Source organism: Quercus suber, unplaced genomic scaffold (genome assembly GCF_002906115.3).
Source record: "Quercus suber isolate HL8 unplaced genomic scaffold, Cork oak 2.0 scaffold_400, whole genome shotgun sequence".
NCBI classification, from domain to species: domain Eukaryota; kingdom Viridiplantae; phylum Streptophyta; class Magnoliopsida; order Fagales; family Fagaceae; genus Quercus; species Quercus suber.
The window spans coordinates 390522-410652 of record NW_027069851.1 but is presented as its reverse complement, the minus strand read 5'-3'; the positions used below and the strand labels follow the sequence as shown (position 1 = coordinate 410652).

The window sequence follows — 20131 nt, the reverse complement described above, 5'->3', positions numbered from 1 at the left end:
AACAAAGTTTTTAATATGACTTAGTTAAACTCCCCACTTTGAATTAACTAAGTTAAATTGTATAATCTCAGAGTAAGTCATCTCAATTGAATTAAACCAAGACAAATCCTCTCAAATAGAGTTATATCGCAAGAATTCAATTGATCCAATCCTAATAACAATAATTTAAATTGAAATAAAAGTTCATACAGATCAAATTATCACAAACATGTACATAATCGCATCAAACTACAAATATTCACAAGTATAGATTATAATGCATAAACTTAACATGATGAGATCATGAGAACATTTCCATTCACAATGCAGTGGTTCAATTCATCGTATGTAAAATTCAATCGCTTAGGTAATACAATTATTGATTCAAGAGGGCCCCAAAACGTGGAAGAAAATTCTATCTGGGAAAAATAAGGTGAAGAAATATTTATCCACAAACAATACAATATGGCTTCAATATATGTAAATTCTAAAATAGTACTTGCCAAAAATAAAAATAAAATAAAAAAATCCCCTACAATCATAATTAAACTAATCGATAAAGTTAGCTTCGAATTCATTTCAATGTAGCCTTACATCACTTGATATCCATAATGATTTTAAATAAGCCAAGAAGTTCAATTCTTTCATTAGGGGCTATATAATTACACTCCTACAAGTTTAAGTAGTTAATTAGTCTAACTGCACAAAAAACAGATAGCAAAAGTGAAGCGTCCATCCCACATACATATAAAATAAAATAACCATCCTTGAAATTGCAGCCCTTTCATAAACAAGAACACTCATCCCTGTAAACAAAAAACATTTGAAAAAAATACTACATGAATCAAATGTAAGAAAAATCAATTATAATGAATATTTAAACACATACCAGGACAATTAAACAGCTCATGCCATCAAAAATAACGTTTCAATTAATCCAATGTGTCAATGGTGGTAATTAGTTTGTAATTATTATAAGAAACTTAAACTACAATCATTACAAGGTGTCAATATATGTGACTGCATCAATACTACTGTATGATTAGTTTTGGTATAGCAAAAAAATAGTATGATGGGTAATACTTTACACCAAAATATTCTAACTAAATTTAGAATTTAAAATACAACATGAATCAATATATCATATTTAACTAAATAACCACGTAAAACATGGGGCAAAAATCACAGAGGAGCATCTAAGCCAAGGCAAAAATATCCTATCAGTCCAGCGTCTATTTTGTTCAGCCTATTACTTTTTATTTATTTATTTATTAAATATTTAACATAGGAAAACTTTCTAAAGAAAAGCCCTTTGTCCTCGCCTCAAATTTTTTTTTTTTTAAGCTCATGCCACATGCCCAATGCCCAAGAGCATACCTACTATAAGACTAGTGTTTTAGTTGTCAATGTTATGCTTTGTTTATTGTTACCTCTTTAGCATTTTATAGTCATGAGACTTACATGTGACTTTCAACATAGTTGGATGGTAAAAATTTTACTTTTATATAACAGATGAAGGATTAGGATTCCAAAGGTTACTAAATGCTATTATAAATAACCTCTTTGGGGGTAATTGTAGGCAACCTAAACAAATAAATTGATCTACTATTATTTTAACATTAACCCAAATTATATCTAGCCAAAAAATTTAAATTAAACAAATAAAAAGCACTAATTCTGCATCTCAATGCTTTTTAGACACATCCAACAACCTGCTCTGAGTCTGGACCAAGGCTTCTGAACAAGCTAGAGCCCAAAACCGATTGCCATTTTAAATTCCAATTGATAATTTCGTTTCTAACAATCAATATCCATATTTTATGAAGAAAATTTGGGTAGTCTAGTCACACAGGATTTTCATACAACAGAACAACTAGCAAGGGGGCAAGTACAAAAGCAGGAAAAATACATAATTACACAATACTAAGAAAGCCTTTAATCAAAAGGATCATATAACATAGAGTTGAGTCCTCCATCTATGTTCCAATACTGCAGGACTGAATAAAGAATACCTTTTTTTAGTACTCTTTGCAAGCCCGTCTTAATGATCTTCGGTCGTTACACTTCCTTCTTCCTCTGATGTCTTCGGTTTCTTCTTCTTTGGTGGTTGAGTTCCACGATTGCTGCAAGTTTTACAAGTACACATAAATGACTAGCAATTCATACATTAAAGGGCAAAAGATGATAGCTTGCTAGAATTAATTGTGAGTGCGTGTGAGAGAGTAGGAAACCTACGTAATCATGCAGTCCAACAAATCTATTTTGGTATCCAGTGAGTACTTCTGAACGGAAATAACAGATAGAGGAGGCTTGCGATCCGGATCACTGTAAATATAAAAAAATGCAGAGAGGTCAAGTACGATACAAAAAAGATAATTAGAAGCCTTTTCGTATGGCTCGTGGGAGCTATTGCGGGAGCCCAACAGAAGGCAGAATTTGTGATCGGATAAGTGGAGAAGACCAGGACTAGTCCAACAGAAATATTCAGATTCCCCCAAAAATGGTGTAGGGTTGAGCCGTTCATGAGTCCATCTTTTTGATTTTAAATCAAATCCAAAGATACAGCATTCAGTATTCCATTTCTCCATAGATACGATGCAAGCCCAATAGGCCTTAGTATGATCAACAACTACAGCCCTTCCACATTGAGTATATGAGTAAACTGCCGCCCAATGCTGCTGAAGCCAAGTTTCCCATGTAGAAGACATAACGTTGTATTTTAAAAAATCAGCACACATGTTGTTTTCTTCACTATTGCTCAGATCAACCACCATAATCTCGTGTTTGTCTTCCTCCAACTCCAAATGAGCGAAAATAATTGGTTCGAAGTTGCCATTGATTGCGATGCTGAAGGGTGGGTTTGGTAGGCTTTCCCAGGTATCCAAAATGGGGTCATAAACCTCCATCCATCCACGGCCAGAGGAACAATCTTCAGGTATGGGTTTGTAACCATATAAACCGCCAAAAACATAGAGCTTACCGTCCACAACAATGGTCTGAGGGTCTTTTCTGCGGTTTCTCATGGGCTTATCAAGCTGCTTCCAACCCAGATCAGGACATGTAAGGTCAAGGGTCCAGACAGACCTACTGGGCATATAGATTTCATGCAGAGGGTAGTCTTCGCCGCCTCTAAGTTCTTCAAATTCAGACCTAGTGAGTTTTGCATGGCCACCAACAGAATACAGATGGTTGTTTAACAGTGCCAGGTATCTAGAGATGTAAGGTCCCTCGGCAGGGGTTACCGAAAACGGACTGAGATCCTTTGGGGTGAAGTTGCTGTATTCCCTTATCTGTATTCCACGAAGTAACAAGTTGACTGGAGCAGCAGGTCGTGCGAGAAAGTATGAAAGAGGAGTACGGGCTTCTTCGTCTGGGACCTTAATGGTATAACACTTCATCACTTCATAGTTCGTTTCTCGCGCACAGATACAGATCTCATATTCACCATCAAGATCATCTAACCTCCCCCAACCTTTCTCCTCCTCCGACTCCACCTCCTCCTCCATTGGATCCATAGCTTCTTTCTTTTTTTCTTTGAGAGTAAGTTGGATACGAGAGATAGAGAGATGTTGAAAGGTTTGGGAATTAGGGTTAGGGGGGGTTTTTGAGAAATTAACTACAAAACCCAAACAATATTATTAGTTAGGCAACGTTTCAAACATATTGCATTTCTAACAATTCAACTTCAGAGGAGTCGATTTTACTGTTAATATAGCCTATTTTTACTCATTTTTTATACATAGAAATCGACTTGAGTGAAGTTGTTTTCACTGTATAAAAATTCAAAGAAATCCATTCACGTCATTGCTCCCTGAAAAAAAACCTCACAACCTTCAAATCCAAAACTCACAACCTTCAAATCCAAAACGGAGTCCTCCACTGATCCGATCTGATCGCCAAGGTTTGGTCAGAATCGGCGCCTGGATTCTTCGTGCTTCGCCGTCAGTGTTGCTGGGTTCGTCGGGGTCTGGTGAAATCGGCGCCTGGGTTCGTCGGCGCCTGCTTGCTCGTCGGTGTTGCTGGTCGGTGTTTGGGTTCGTCGGCGCCTGGGTTCTTCGTGCTTCGCCTGGGTTCGCTCGTCGGTGTTGCTGGTCGGTGTTTGGGTTCGTCGGCGCCTGGGTTCTTCGTGCTTCACCTGGGTTCGTTTGCTTCTTCTGTGATCGTTTGCTTCTTCTGTGACAACACAACTGAAGGTTAATATTTGGGCAAATCGACTCCACTGAAGTCGATTTTTATGTATAAAAAATGAGTAAAAATAGGCCATATGAACAGTAAAATCGACTCCTTTGAAGTCGAATTGTTAGAAATGCAATATGTTTGAAACGTTGCCTAACTAATAATATTGTTTGGGTTTGTAGTTAATTTCTCAAAAACCCCGGGTTAGGGTTGTGAATTGGGGAGGAGAGAGAGTCTCACACGGACTAGCGAGTAGCGAGCACTTATAAGGATCCGTATAGACGACCCGACCCGTGGTCCCACTCCGTCTAGGCATCTGTGGTTCTTTTATTAGAAGTTTTGTTTGAATGACCTGTAATCTTTCGTTTCCCTCTCTTTTCTTGGTTGTTTGTAGTTCTCTACGTCTGGAAATTATCCATATCATAAAGCTTGCTACAAGGAGAATTACCACCCAAAATGTGATGTTTGCAAGCACTTTGTAAGTATCTCTTGAATGAACAATATATGTCTTAATTCTAATTTTGCATAAACTGGCATGCTTCACTTTTTTGTATTCATGGTGAAGGAGAGTTAATAGATAAGGATGGATTTTGAGATATGATGCATCTTTAAATTTGATGCAAAGCTAATTTTAGATATGATGCATCTCATTTTAAATCTGAAGGAATGTAAATACGATTATGATGCATGTGCATATGAAGGATAATCAGAGAGCAAACTCTAGCTAATAAATTGGCTTTGTTAGGTTCTAAGGTCTTAGGATTTTATGTATTTAGAACTCTAATTTGTAATGTTGGCAAACCATGATCAAAACATTGTATTTAGTCTTATTTAGACTTGCTCAAAGTTGGTTTAATATTGTAAAGTTGGAATCGAGTGGCTGCATCGAAGATTGGGACTCTCGGCCTGGCTCGATCGATCGAAGAATAGACTCGATCGATCGAAAATCGCACAGGTTGAATTTTCTGCAGAATTTCCAACTCAGCCCTACTTCATTAAACGTTTAGGGTTTTATGTTTTTACCCTAGGTATATAAATAAAACCCTAGTCACGTTTTTGAAGGTTGTCCATATTGTATTGTTGCTCATACATTGCTGTTTTGTGTGAATCTCGTGTGAGATCTTTGAGGAGCTTTCCTTTACACAAAACTTAGGGTTTTCATGGTGGAGATTATTTCAACATCTTGAAGATCATTACTGTTGCAACCATTGGAACTTAAAAGAAAAGCAAGCGGGGAGCTTGTAGCTGATTGAGGAATTCAAGAAAGAAGTAGTCCGTGGATTCGGAGCCTGCGCGTGGTCGTGTCAGGAAGTTCTACTGGTGGGTAGCATTAGGAAGTCGAGCGGGGAGCTTGTAGTCCTTTTGTACGAACTTCAATTCTTTCATAGTGAATTCAGGTTAGCCTTGAGGATCGGTGGGTCAAATCCTCCCCAGGTTTTTACCGTGTGGTTTCCTGGGTGATCATATCTTGTGTTATTTATTTTCCGCTGCTTTATATCTTGATATGATTGTTTGGATTGTTTTAACCTAGAATTGCTTAATTTGACTAAGTAACAACTTGGCTAATTAATCTAGGCTACGCAATCTGTGTGTTTAAGGGGTCTAAATTTCCATCAAGTGGTATCAGAGCGTGGTAGCTCTTTTTGTTTGAGATTTTTAATCTCTGAGCTGATCCTTGACCCCTGTTGTCATGGAGCATGGACACTCTCTGTTTGTTCCTCCTCATTTTGATGGGAACAACTATGCTTATTGGAAAGTAAGGATGAAAGCATTCCTGAAATCCATTGATGAAAGGGTTTGGAATTCCGTTGAATACGGATGGGAGAAGCCCGCTACTCCTGTGAGTGAGTGGCAAACTTCTGAAAAAGAAGCAGCAAGCTTCAATAGCAAAGCTATGAATGCTATCTTTAATGCTGTTTCTATGGAGGAATTTAAGAGAATCTCTAATGTTGAGGTTGCTCATACTGCTTGGAAAATCCTCCAAACTGTGCATGAAGGCACAAAGGCAGTTAAGATAAACAAACTGCAGCAATTAACTTCTAGGTTTGAAAACATTAGGATGTCTGATGATGAATCCTTTGATGAATTTTATGCCAAACTGAATGATATTGTTAATTCTGCTTTTAATTTGGGTGAAATCTATGATCAACCTAAGATTGTTAGGAAGATTCTTAGATCTTTAACTGAAGACTTTAGACCCAAAGTGACTGCCATAACTGAAAGCAAGGATGTGGACTCCATCCCTGTTGATGAGCTTGTAGGATCTCTTCAATCCTATGAGTCTGACCTACCTAAAGTAAACAAATCCAAATCAATGGCTCTTAAGTCAGTTGATGATGTTGATGGTGGTGGATTTGATGATGAGCTCTCTGCTACAGAGATTGCCTATCTTGCCAAAAACTTTAAGAACTTTCTTAGGAATACAAATAGAAAGGCAAGAGGTACTTACACTGCTGAACCTAGAAATTTTAGGAAGAATGATCCCACTAAGGTTAACAATTTTGAAAAACCTAGAGAAAATTCTGGTCAATCTTCTAATAACTCTTTGGGTCCTCAGTGTTTTGGCTGTCAAGGGTATGGTCATGTGAAGTCTGAATGTCCTACATTCTTAAGGACTAAGGGTAAAGCTATGGCTGTAACCCTTAGTGATAATGAGGTTTCTGATGATGAGTCCGGTGGTGACGAGGATGGAAACTTCATTGCTTTCACGGCTACTGCTATAGTCAATGAAGGCATATCTGCTGAAGAGAACCCTTCTGATGGGGAACTCTCTGAAGATGCAGATCTTCAAGAGGCCTATAACAAACTTTGCAAAATTGCTGCAAAGGATGCTATGAAAGTTGATCTTGGCCTAAAGAAAATTGATTCTCTTGAGCTTGAAAAGAGAAATTTGCTTGTTAAACTGTTTGATGCAAATGAACTTTTGAATAATGTTAAATCTGAGAATATGCTTTTGCTTGATAAAGTTAGAACTTTGGAACATGATTTATCTGTTGCTAGATCTGCTAGTTCTAAACTTGATCACATGCTGAATGTTCAAAAGTATCCTTCTGATAAAACTGGGTTAGGATATGTTGAAAGCATCTTTGATACTGGACCACATTCCACTACTTTTGTTCCTTCTTCTTCTTCTGGACCTTCTGTGAGTGAGGTTGTGAGTGATACTGTCAAACCACCTGTGAGTGAGGTAGTTAAACCTGTAGAAGTTTCACCACCTAAGAAGACTAGGGTAGACTTAAGAGAATCTAAACCTAAGGAGCCTACCAAATCTAAGGACAAGATGCATGGTAAACCTGCTTGGGTTTGTCATTATTGTGGTAAGTCTGGACATATTCGTCCTAACTGTTACAAGCTTCAAGCTGATAAGAGAGCAAATAAACCAAAAGTGCCTGTGCCTCAAGCACAAGATCCTATGGCATTAATTGGTGAATTGGTAAAGGTGTTAAACCTTTATTCCAATCATGGAGTTGGGAATCACTCAAATGTGAATAAGAACTCCAATGCTCATGGTGCATCTAAAAAGTTTTGGATGCAAAAGACTCGAAATAATTGAGTCTTTCTGACATGGTCCTTGTGCTTCATTGCTCTATTCTTTTGTGACCATTGTTCTTTGTTTTTTTTTTTTTTTTTTTTTTTTATTCTAGGACTTGCATTGCATTACATTCATGCATTTCATTCTAGGATTTATTTGTTTTCCTTTAAATAAAAAAAAAAAAAAAAAAAAAAAAAAGAAGGAAGCAAAATTTATGTTGAACATAATGTTCTTGATTTTTGAAAAACAAGGTTGGTCAATTTATTTACACATAACATGTCTTATGTACCTTGTTTAGCTTGGATGAGCTTACTTTATTGCACTTTACTAGTTTGAGCTTTGTAGTGCATGTTGTGTGGGAAAGATGTTTATGGTGTTTATCACTTTGTCTTAATCTTGAAGTCACATGTTATTTGACTGTCGGACTTGATCCTTTTGAGAAAGGCATAAATAACCATCTCACCACTGTTCACTAGCCAATCATGAACACCTTAGTGCATATCATAAGATTCTGTGCTCGAGAAAGTGTAGCACATGCACAAAAAGAACATAAGGTGTAGCCTCAAAATAAATTAAAACTGGTGTGTACTATTAGGCTTGATGCCAATTCACTTAATTCAAACCGGTGTGTACTATTAGGCTGAATGCCATCTCATGCAAATAAGAGGCAAAAATACAAGAAACTTACATGATTGCAAGCTTTTGTTCTAGGAGATGTGGGAGTTATAGGATGTAACTCTTTAGGTGATAGTCTCTTTTGAATTCTATGTGATGAATTTTGTAGACTTTGTGATTGATTGCTATTCACATATCACCTCACATGTATCTCAAGTTTTTGCTAGTATCACACACGACACAAGTTACTCTTTGTTAAACACTGTACATGCTAGTGTGTGTTTTTGGTCTGACCAACCAAGTTTGAAAATATCTTGAGATTTATGCACAACATATTTGTTGCTTGAGAAAATATAATGGGAGGTTGATTGCAATTTGTTTAAGAATATTGGGTTCAAAATTTTGGGTTTTTGAAAAAGCATTCCATCTCATACTCATGCATTTTGTTTCTTCAATTTAATGCTTTGAGGAGTTATTTTCAAAATTCGGCTTGTGTCTTTCAAAAACTGTGATTTTTCCAAAATTTAGTGAGCCTCTGCCCATTTCGATCGATCCAACCTATTTTTCGATCAATCGAAAAAGTGCTCTCATTTGTCTTAAAATGACTGTGCTTTTCGATCGATCGAATGTAATTTTCGATCGATCGAATATCGTGGAAAAGCTTTTTAAAAGTTCAGTTCTGACTTTTTCAAAGGTTCTATTCAAACCTTTTTCAAACTTTTTCTCTCTCTCCGCGTTGGCAAGACTCCACAGTTCAGATTTTTGTCGTTTTCCTCCGTTGTTTTTGCAAAATCTCTCTTTCCTCAAGCCGGTAAGACTCTTTTGCCCTTCCTTTTGATGTTATTTTCATTATTTCATGCATAAATCCATGCATTTAAGGGTAATTTTCGGACTTTATTCTTTTTGGATTTTCTGTTGATTCAAACCTTATTTTATGAAATTGATCATTGGGTTTTTGTGGGGACACATTATATTAATGATCCTTGGTGGTTAATTTGATCAATTTTGTGTTTTGTGAAAAATTGAAAATTCTAGGGTTTGTTCTTGATCCGAATTGGGGCTTTTGTTAAATTGGATAGAATTTGATGAAATTGGCTTGTTGTGTTGGTGTAATTAAGCATTATAATCTATGTGCTGTGTTTTGTAATGCTTAATTCATCAATTTGTTGCAAAATTTTCAAGTGGTTTTTCAAATTTTGGGATTTTTGATAGAAATTCCTTGTTCAAGCCAATTTTGTCCAATTACTCTCAATTAAACTTAATTTGTCACTGCATTTAGATCATGCATCACAACATGTTATTGTTCATGCATCATATAGATTTTTGTTCTATATTATTTATTGTGCTAATTTGCAGTCTGCCCTTGGTTTTGTTTTCTCTTGTTTCTTTGTGTTTTTCTCTGTGTGTCTCTGTCCTTTCCTTAGCACTATGCCTAGGAAAACTAGAGCCCGTAGGAGTGTTCCCTCACCTTCTCCTTCACCCCCTCCATCCTTTGATAGTGAGAGGTTTCCGAGTGAGGAAAACCAAGAGACTTTTGAGAAACTGACCGTTAAGAGAAAGATTTGGGCTGAGCGTTCTGTGCTATTAGATGAGCTTGATCCTGCCATTAGGGCAAATTTTGAGCGTCGGGGTTGGTTACCCTTGGTGGATGTTTCTGATCCTCCTCCACCTTCTGCCTTGATTAGAGAGTTCTATTCGAACATCTCTATCCGCGTCTATGATTCCAACACTCTAGTTAAGAGTTGGATACGAGGCGTAGAGTACACCATTACTCCTCGGGTAGTGGCTGATGCTCTAGGGGTACCTTTGGTCCAGCATCCTGTCTATCCTTATGATGAGTCTCCCGAGATTAGCGATGTTTTGTCATACGTCACTGGTACTACTGTCCAGTGGGGTTCTGATCCTCGGATCACTTCTGCTGAGCTCTCTGGGTTGCACTATCTGTTCTTTCGGATAGCTTGTCATTCGATCTGGCCTATTTCCCATGTTCACACCATTCCTCTTGAGAGGTGTGTATTTCTGTACGCTCTTGTTACTGATGCTCCTATTAGTTTTCCCCATCTTTTTCTTCGTTCTTTGAACGAAGTTTATAGGAGTTCATCTACTGCTCATGCTCTTGTTCATCCTATTTTCATTCATAGGATTCTTCTCTATCTTGGTCTTAGTGACTTTCCTTCCTCTGAGCCCGTCCATGTGATAGGTCCTTTAGGTGCGTCTTTTCTTAGACAGAGGGCCGCTCATCTTCGAGCTGGTTCTAAACACCCTAGATCTGAGCCCTCTAGTAGCGCACCTCCTCCTCCTTCTTCTTCTGCAGGTATGGCTGGTGAGGATATTCCTATTCCTGTTGGTGATGATGCTGCTGCTGCTGATGTTCCTCCACCTCCTTCGGCCGACTTTGATGTTCGTCGTACTTTGGAGACTGTCATGACTGTTCAGCAGGCTCATGGTCAGATTTTGGTGGACTTGCTGGATGAGATGCGTGCTCTCCGAGCTGATCTTGCGCGTCTTCATTCACCCTCACCACCTCCTTTTGATGGCGACTTGTGATTGCCCTTTGGCATTCCGTCACAAAAAGGGGGAGTGGAGTTTTGACTTGTAGTAGAGTTTTTGTTGTTAGGGGGAGATTTTTTTTTTTTTAGAGGAGCTTGTGGAGTTTTAGATTGTATCTATGTGCTTCACTTTGTATATCATTTTTGGGGATATTCATGTTAGGGGGAGTAACATTGATTGATATACATGATATTTTTTATTGATTCTTGTTGCTTTATGATTCACTGCGTATTGATTTATATTTATGACTTGTTCATTTTTATATGTCTTTATTTTGTGTTGTGTGGATCTTACAAGAATGTTATACCTGTTGTTTTACTCTTTACTGTCACACATGCGTTTATGCGTTTGTTGAGTATTTCAGGATTATACAGGTTGATTCAACTAAGCTGCTGTCTACACTTGCAACTATGGATAGTAGTTAGGCTGAATTGAATTTTATGAGCATTATCTTTGTAAAGGGCTTTTTATTTGTAAAACTTTGAGCTGTTAATTAGGGTTTTGTCACGGATTGCCAAAGGGGGAGTTTGTTAGGTTCTAAGGTCTTAGGATTTTATGTATTTAGAACTCTAATTTGTAATGTTGGCAAACCATGATCAAAACATTGTATTTAGTCTTATTTAGACTTGCTCAAAGTTGGTTTAATATTGTAAAGTTGGAATCGAGTGGCTGCAGAAGTACTTGGGACTTTCGGCCTGGCTCGATCGATCGAAGAATAGACTCGATCGATCGAAAATCGCACAGGTTGAATTTTCTGCAGAATTTCCAACTCAGCCCTACTTCATTAAACGTTTAGGGTTTTATGTTTTTACCCTAGGTATATAAACAAAACCCTAGCCACGTTTTTGAAGGTTGTCCATATTGTATTGTTGCTCATACATTGCTGTTTTGTGTGAATCTCGTGTGAGATCTTTGAGGAGCTTTCCTTTACACAAAACTTAGGGTTTTCATGGTGGAGATTATTTCAACATCTTGAAGATCATTATTGTTGCAACCATTGGAGATTAAAAGAAAAGCAAGCGGGGAGCTTGTAGCTGATTGAGGAATTCAAGAAAGAAGTAGTCCGTGGATTCGGAGCCTGCGCGTGGTCGTGTCAGGAAGTTCTACTGGTGGGTAGCATTAGGAAGTCGAGCGGGAGCTTGTAGTCCTTTTGTACGAACTTCAATTCTTTCATAGTGAATTCAGGTTAGCCTTGAGGATCGATGGGTCAAATCATCTCCAGGTTTTTACCGTGTGGTTTCCTGGGTGATCATATCTTGTGTTATTTATTTTCCGCTGCTTTATATCTTGAATATGATGTTGGATTGTTTTAACCTAGAATTGCTTAATTTGACTAAGTAACAACTTGGCTAATTAATCTAGGCTACGCAATCTGTGTGTGTTTAAGGGGTCTAAAACCGTTCAGGCTTGAACACCCACATTTTAGTCCCTAGAGAAGGAGAAGACAAGCTGCAACTTCAAATTGCTTTAATATATAAAAGGGGTTTCCCTACTAAAGATGCAATCCCAGCTGCTAATTTTTTTTTTTTAATAAGTATCTCAGAACTTAAAACGTAATCTAATCCATTGGCTTGAAAATATTTAAACGAAAGGTCAGTAGGTCACATGACTCATTTAAGAGGTCTCATGACTTATTAATTGACTTAAGCTTAGACAAGTGACTCACATAAGACTCTTATAGAGATAACGGGGTATTTGCATACAAGGTGCTCCTGACATCTGTGATATGTCAATTTTTTCTCCCCTTGCCAGTGTGCCCTAGCTCAAATGACACCTCCCTTTCCCCATTAGAAAGGGTCAAGGATAAGTCATGGATTCAAAACACACTGGGTGTGTGTGATAAACTTACCAATAATTAATTATTTATTTATTTAAAAAAGCGTCATGTTTTAAAGATCAAATTTGGAACATTTTTTAAAAAATTGACACATTCCGATTGAATTCTTCTTCCTTGGATATATTACTCATTGCAGTTGTTGTTGGGCTTTTCAAATATATGTATCTTTTCAACAGATTCCAACAAATCCTGCTGGTCTAATTGAATATAGGGCACATCCCTTTTGGATCCAGAAATACTGCCCTTTTCATGAACATGACAATACTCCTCGGTGTTGCAGCTGTGAGAGAATGGAGGTCGGTGATTAAATCACTTTTATCTGCCAAGAAATTCCTATAAATTAATCAAGCTTCTTGGAAAAATGTTAATTGCATGATATATTTGTTCATTATATGCAGCCACGAGACACAAGATATGTTTCCCTTAATGATGGTCGGAGGCTCTGTCTGGAATGTCTGGACACTGCAGTCATGGATACCTATGAATGCCAACCTCTATATCTTGATATACAAGAATTTTATGAAGGTTTGAATATGAAAGTGGAGCAGCAAGTTCCGTTACTCTGGGTTGAAAGACAAGCATTAAATGAAGCAAGAGAGGGAGAAAAGAATGTAAGGGCAAATGCAATTAAATCATTTTACATCAGCTGTTGTATGCAAGGTTTTATTGTTTTGTTCTTCCGTAGTGACAATTGGCATGCCAGACATGAAAATTCATAGGATTTATTTATTTTTTGAGGGAAGCATGTCTATACATGTCCTTACACTAGATCTCAAAGAATTTCATAAAAGCTCCAGTTATGTGTCCGAATGTAATATTTCCATCAGTGTCCACAGATTGTTGTATATTTATTTTGTCTGGTAATTCTTCCTCATTCCTTATAGCTACAAAATTGAGTTTTTATTCTCTCGTCTTGGCCAGGGACATTATCACATGCCTGAGACCAGAGGGCTCTGCCTTTCTGAGGAGCAAACCATCAGCACTGTAAGAGTGGTTTTTTTTTGTTTTGTCTTTTTTCCCCAGAAGATTCTTTAAGTTTATTCACTGGGATATATGAACTCTGTTATGATTATTTGTTTATGGCTTACAATTTGTCTCATTTTGACCCTCAAAATCAACAGGTAAGGCAAACAAGGAATGGGGCTGGAAAGAGAAACGTGAACATGGTAACAGAGCCCTTCAAACTAAGCCGTCGTTGTGAGGTGACTGCAATTCTCATCTTGTATGGTCTTCCAAGGTATTGTATCTTTATCTCTCATTGCTTTTACAACTTGTTCTAGAAGGGAACCCATTCAACACCCAATAAAATCAGCAAGTCTAGGGAAGTTAACTGGCTTGTTGTGATTACTGCATGATAAAAGTAGCATGATATGATTGGTGCATAATAAAAGTAGTGTCAGTGGTGGACCCAGATGAAAATGATATAGCTCTAATCACAACAGGCCATGTCAGCGGTTGTGAAAAATTGTGTGTCCTAGTATTACTCTAAAATCAATGGATTTGGAAATACATTTGTTCACAATTATATGACAGCTAACACTTCAGCAAAAGGGAATATATATATATATATATATACACACGATGTGTGCGGGCACACATGCGCGCATACATGAAATAATATTCTACATTTAAAAACAGATGCACACATAATTTTTGAAAATGTTTTGCAAGTACTTATTTTTTGTAAATAGGATCTCTTTTTTATGATTTTCTTACATCTATATCTCCATGCACACACACATCAAAGATCAATGTAGCATATGTAAAGAAATTTTACAGACTAAGACAAGATGCAAAAATATTTCTAGATCAAGCAATTTTACAATACCTAGTTTTTGCCTTTATTGATAGAGGCTCTGAAAATAGTATGTCAAATGCCTTTAAAAAAAAAAAAAAATCTGTAAAACAACCTGGATGTTGCTTGGTAAGGTAAAATAAGAATACACTTTAGCAAGTGCTTTGAATATTTCTTTTGTTATAAACTGAATGTTGCTTTTTTTTTTGTTCTGTGTGGTGGTGGTTGGGGGCGGTTGTGGTGGGTGAGGAGGGGTTGGGAGGGGTGTTGAAGTAATGAGCATGATGAATGAAAATTTGAAACTGATGCAACAATAAATTGAAGAACAGGGAAAAAAATAACATACAAATTAGCGCTTAGTTTATTTATACACACTAAATTAATAATATGGAGACAAGTTAGACAGTTTGCTTGATTAATAACATTTCAGGACACAGTTAGTCTACTGGAACTAAACTCTAATTATAATTGAATTTGAAAAACTCAATTATTGAGTTACAAAAGCAATGTTAACACTAGGAAATTAAATAAAATACTAATAACCTGCTTAACTTATTAAGACCTAAAATGAAATCCAATGGACAAACAAATACAATTAACTTCTAAATTAAATAGAAATAAAATTATTTTCCATTTTCTGCATTAGAGCAATTCTTATCAAAGATACTGTCATCGAGTACCTTCTTTCTTTCCAAGTTCCAAGAACACTTGTGAACTTTTAAAAATCTACTTAAATTGAAAAAAAATATACTGTAATTTTGTAATTGAAGAAAAGCAGTTGACAAAAATGACAAATGAGTTTTAAACAATCAGCAAAATACTGCAGAAATTACTCTCTTTCTCTCTCTATTAGCAATAATTAACCTAAGTTACCAATAAAACCCTTCCTTTTTACCACCTGAGCTGAGGCACAGCAGCCTTGTGGACATTGCATAAAAACAACATGTTTCTTTTTAATTTTTGTTACTTTTTTTTAATACATGCATGATCAACAAGAGACATATGATTTGCATGTTATAGAGTTTCTTCCAATGAACTTGGAAAAGATGGGAGTTGGGGGCAAATATGCTGACTGATATTCCTTAACCTGGAGTCAAGTTACGTCTTATTCTTGGTGTAAAACCACTTATGTTTTTGCTTAAATTTTATATAGTGAAGCTCTGATGAGAGATCATGATTGCAATGATATTATTCTTGAGGGCTGATCCATCCTTGTAAATGTAAATATGCAATTCTATGAGTTGGAGAAAAGAAACGTAGTTGCATGATTTTCTGATTCTATGAGACTACAGGTATATATTCAGGGTTATATCATTTTTGTAAAACCAGCTGTATCATGGAGATTCAATATTCTATATCTAGAAAATGCTTTTATATTTCCTTCTTTATACAATTTAGATATGTAGGGAAAATGAAGTTCAATCACTCCCAGACACGCACACAAACAAATCAAAATAAGATTATCGGGAGAATTGATTAAGAGAATTAATTATTAATTATAGTGATTCTTTATGAAGTCCAGAGTCTATTAGGCCTCTCATATTCTACCTTATTTCCTTTCTAAAAGATTTTTTTTTTCTTTAAAAGAGAGAGAAAAAAGAAAAGAAGTGAATAATTAGTAACTGTGCTGTGTAACTGGTGGTCTCTGTCTTAGTTCCGCTAGCGTTCTTCTTGTCTGAAATGTTTTATGCATGACTGGAGTTCTCTTTTTATATAGGTTGCTTACTGGATCAATCCTAGCTCATGAGATGATGCATGCATGGCTGCGACTTAAAGGTACTTCTATATTTCATGACACATGTCATGTTAAGTGGGCACTGTAAAACATATAACTTATTTCCCTCCTCAGTGAAATTAAGTCTCCCATGCTTACAGTATATAACATGTATCAATTTCTTCCTCAAAGATCACATCAAGGTTTCGAGGAATGACCACCGAGCCCTGCCTTTGGCTTAAGGGTACCTCTGTGCTCTCCCATTGGGGAGGGCATAGAAATGACCACAGGAGGGCTTCGTCCCCCTTCAACAACAACAACCAAGTCTTAGTCTTAAATATTTGGGGTTGGCCATGAATACTCAACCAAGCCTTAGTCCCCCGTCACTTGTAGCCAAAAAAAAAAAAAAAAAGGAAGAAGAAAGAAAAGCTTTCTGGGAATGACCTTCATTTATTACAATGTGTGATCACTTGAACTCTATGTTGGAGTTTGCTCAATTCATTGTTCAATGCTGCTGAAGCCAAGTTTCCCATGTAGAAGACATGAACAATGGGCTTGAAAGCATACTTTGACATGGGCCTCATTATTTCGCCACCAAAACACGTATCTGGGATGGGAGTTCTGTTTCTCAAAAAACATAAAAAATAAAGGGATGGGAGTTCTTACTTTTTTTTTTTTTGAAAGGGAATGGGAGTTCTTACTTTTGGGCCACGTTGGGATTTTGCTAATTACTGACTTAGGTCAGCCGCATGTGAAAGATTACAAAGGAGCAAATCAAAACAATATTAAGTTGGCTAATTCGGTTTGTATTTGGAGTGGCTTCTCATATTCAGTAGTGACTTCAGGAATTTTTTTCAAGGTGTTTTTTAAAAAACATAAATTTTTCAAGTGGCAGCTCCAGGAATTTTTCCCAAATGTATTGTTGTTTAGTTGTTTCATTAACTTGTTTGTCTTTTATAAACTATAATTTGTTATATTGTTGTTTTATTAATTATAAAATTATTAATTGTTTTTTAACCTAACATAATTTAATTTGTTTGTCTTATATAATGTATTGATTAATTAAATTATTAATTATTGTTTATTAGTTGCATTCCCCAATTAATTATTGGTTCATTTAATATCCCAAACAAACAAAATTAATTAGTTCAACTAAATACTATGGTTGTTTGATACTTCCCTACTTGGAATATCACACTATTACTTAACAAAAAAAAGAAAAGTCAATAAATTTTGCAGCAAAAAAATATATTGGCCATATAGCTTAAGTCCAAGTCTAAAAAAGAGTGATTTATTACATATTTTATGACCATTAGTTGAACTAATCAACTAGCACACAGCACACAGGCCACAACCGTATTTATTAATTATTAGTTGCACACTTGCACTAGCACTAGCACATAGCACAATTGCACTACCCCGGCTCCATGCCTCCATCTACCGTCCAATTCAACAGACAAAGCCCAATGCCCCATGGCCCCTAATCACAAGACTAAAACCAATAAGATAAAGCTAATTTATTGTATCTCACCAAAAGACACCAACACCAACACTAAAAGACAATTAATAATCTCACCAACACCAACACCAGATATTCTCAAAAAAAAATTAAAAAAATAATAAAATAATAAAAAAAACACCAACACCGAATAAAGGCATAAAACCAAAAACAGGGTAAATATTACTCATAAAGAGAGACTGAGATGAAGAGAGAGAGACTGAGACAGAGAGAAAGATAGACTGAGATGAAGAGAGAGACTAAGACAGAGATGAAATACCTTGAGGTTGAGGGAACAGGGAGGCCTGAGACTGATGGGCAGCGCCGTCAGGCACAGTGGCAAGGTGAGGAAAAATTTCTTAACCAAAATATAATAATAATAATAATAATAATAATATCCCTAAACCAACCTTGGGCTTTAGAATTCTAACATAATTGAAGAACGAGGGCTTGAGTCATAAGGGGTACAAAATGCGGTGTTTACACTTAGATCAATTTCTTATTTAGTTTATTTAATTTCAAAACAACCAATTTTTATTAAACTAAATTAGGATTAATTTGATTAAGATTTAATTAATTTTCCTATGTTCATATAAATCTCTATGGGTTTAACCTTGTTCTTGTCAAACTATAGTTTGGTACGGTTCGTACATTTGCGAGTATTTTAAAATTTTACAACAAATTTTTGGTGCTGTTGCTAGGGACTTGGTTAGAAAAATAAATTAGATCTTAGTTGAATTTTTCCTTCTACTAGTTGTACTTAAGATAAACAAATTAAAAAAAAAAAAAAAAAACAAAACAAAACAAAAGAGCAAAAGAAAAAATCATCTTTTTCTTGTTTATTTTCTACTTCTAGATTAATCTTTGAGTTTATTTCCTTTTTTATTTTTATTTTCTTTTGTTCTAGCTGATGTTTGACAGAAATTAGAATTTATAACAATCAACTTCATCAGGTACGTTTCCTCTTTCTCTCTACCTTACTCACATTATACTTGATTCTCATGTTGCATATCAATATTGTTGCTCTCTTTTCATTCAAGGCATATATTTGAGAGTATCATTTTTAACATTAAGGACAATGGTTGGTTTAGGTTTGGGGGATGTACATGGATTTCTATCTTCTTTTTTTTTTTTTTTTTTGTGTAGTAATGCTAAAAGAAAAGAAAAGAAAAATTCTTTTGCCTGGCTTGAGGTTTATGCTTTAAGTTCATTATACTGCTCTCGCATAAAGAATTTCACTGCTCTCATGCTTAATTCATTGCACATGCACATAGCCACTCAGACACAACTTTTTGTTGAAGGATAGAAGTGATTAGAAAATCTTGAAGATAACATATGGAGACTATAACCCCTATGAGTTTTTGAGCCAATCATTATTTTTGGAGAGTTATTTAATTTTTCTAATTTTAAAGTTCATTTAGAAGTGCATAACATAATCCCCTTGTTGTAGTCTCATTGTCCTTTCTTTTGGCCAAGAAAAAAAAATTATTTTATGTCACACTCGAATCTTTTAAAGTCATTAGTATTGAATGAACTATACTAGTCTTTGGGAGATGAGATTAAGTCATTTTTGTCCACTTTGAGCCATATGTGTTTTTATTTTTCTTTCTTGATACATTATCGCTAGTCACCCTGTTGAGCCTTATAATTAGCCTTTCTTTCTTAAAGCCCTTATCCATAGTGTTTCAAGAGGGAATTTGATCAGTTTGTCTCAATATGGTGGCTGTGCAAGAATTCAAAGAAGAAAAAAAAAATTCAAAGAAAAAAAAAAATGGATAGTGTCAAAAAGAAGAAAATAAAAAGGGTTCTCGTCAAATTTTGAGAAGTGAAATGTAAGGAAGAAGTACTACTTTGAAGAAGAAGAGTTGAAAAAAAAATGTTGAATGGAAATTCCAAAAAGAGTTGACATTCTAACTAATCTTGAAAACACTTCTTATATTTACCTTCACCCATTTTTATTTCATTCCCTTTGTTTTTACCCTACATTACATCCTAATAAAGTCCTTATTTGTTCTTGAAGATTGTATAGTTCAAATATTGATATGATTAAGAAGAAAAAGGTGTGGTATAAATATTTTTAGCATCCTTTCATGAGACTACTTGTTCTTTCTTGATTAAGCATTTTTCATGTGATTTTTATATGAGGTATTTGATTTTGCTTACATTACTCCGCTCACATATATTGTTGAGAGTGTTACACCCCATTTCAGAGTGATTTCATTTGTTGAGTGATAACACCAGAAAGATTTGAGTTGAAGCATACTTTCAAACAGAGATTCATGTCAAGTTTATTCTAAAACTAAGAGTATGTTTGGGTTGGCTACCAATTTTCACTCACATTGAGTTTTGATGGCATGTGAAATTTCTTTAGCATTTGTAGTGTTTTTGAACTTGAACTAATCCTCTTTGCAAAAGGCAATTGGAAAAAAGAAAAA

General features: G+C 35.8%; 2 protein-coding genes across 2 annotated transcripts; one reads left to right on the top strand and one right to left on the bottom strand.

Moving 5' to 3' along the window:
• Positions 1–552: 552 nt before the first annotated feature.
• LOC112032510 (uncharacterized) lies at positions 553–3570 on the bottom strand. Its single transcript, XM_024065274.2, has 3 exons — positions 2215–3570; positions 1992–2102; positions 553–785 (listed from the first exon to the last, which is right to left on the bottom strand). Exons 1-2 carry the CDS (start codon positions 3492–3494, stop codon positions 2021–2023), a joined length of 1362 nt encoding a protein of 453 aa, XP_023921042.2. The 5' UTR covers positions 3495–3570; the 3' UTR covers positions 553–785; positions 1992–2020.
• A 673-nt stretch (positions 3571–4243) lies between these two features.
• LOC112017207 (protein DA1) lies at positions 4244–16260 on the top strand (the record flags this gene model as incomplete). The annotated part of the gene is given in 7 exon segments (XM_065761171.1): positions 4244–4294; positions 4550–4633; positions 12866–12985; positions 13088–13300; positions 13611–13673; positions 13811–13926; positions 16202–16260. Coding segments are annotated over 7 exon segments (706 nt in total), but the record flags the coding sequence as incomplete, so codon positions are not given.
• Between the last annotated feature and the right edge of the window lie 3871 nt (positions 16261–20131).

What these genes read in the sequence shown, in the direction of transcription:
- LOC112032510 (XM_024065274.2), bottom strand. Translation starts at nt 3,494, where the DNA reads ATGGATCCAATGGAGGAGGAGGTGGAGTCGGAGGAGGAGAAAGGTTGG. An exon ending in TTGTTGGACTGCATGATTAC is followed by an intron (nt 2,103 to 2,214) that starts GTAGGTTTCCTA and finishes TAAAACTTGCAG; the next exon opens with CAATCGTGGAACTCAACCAC.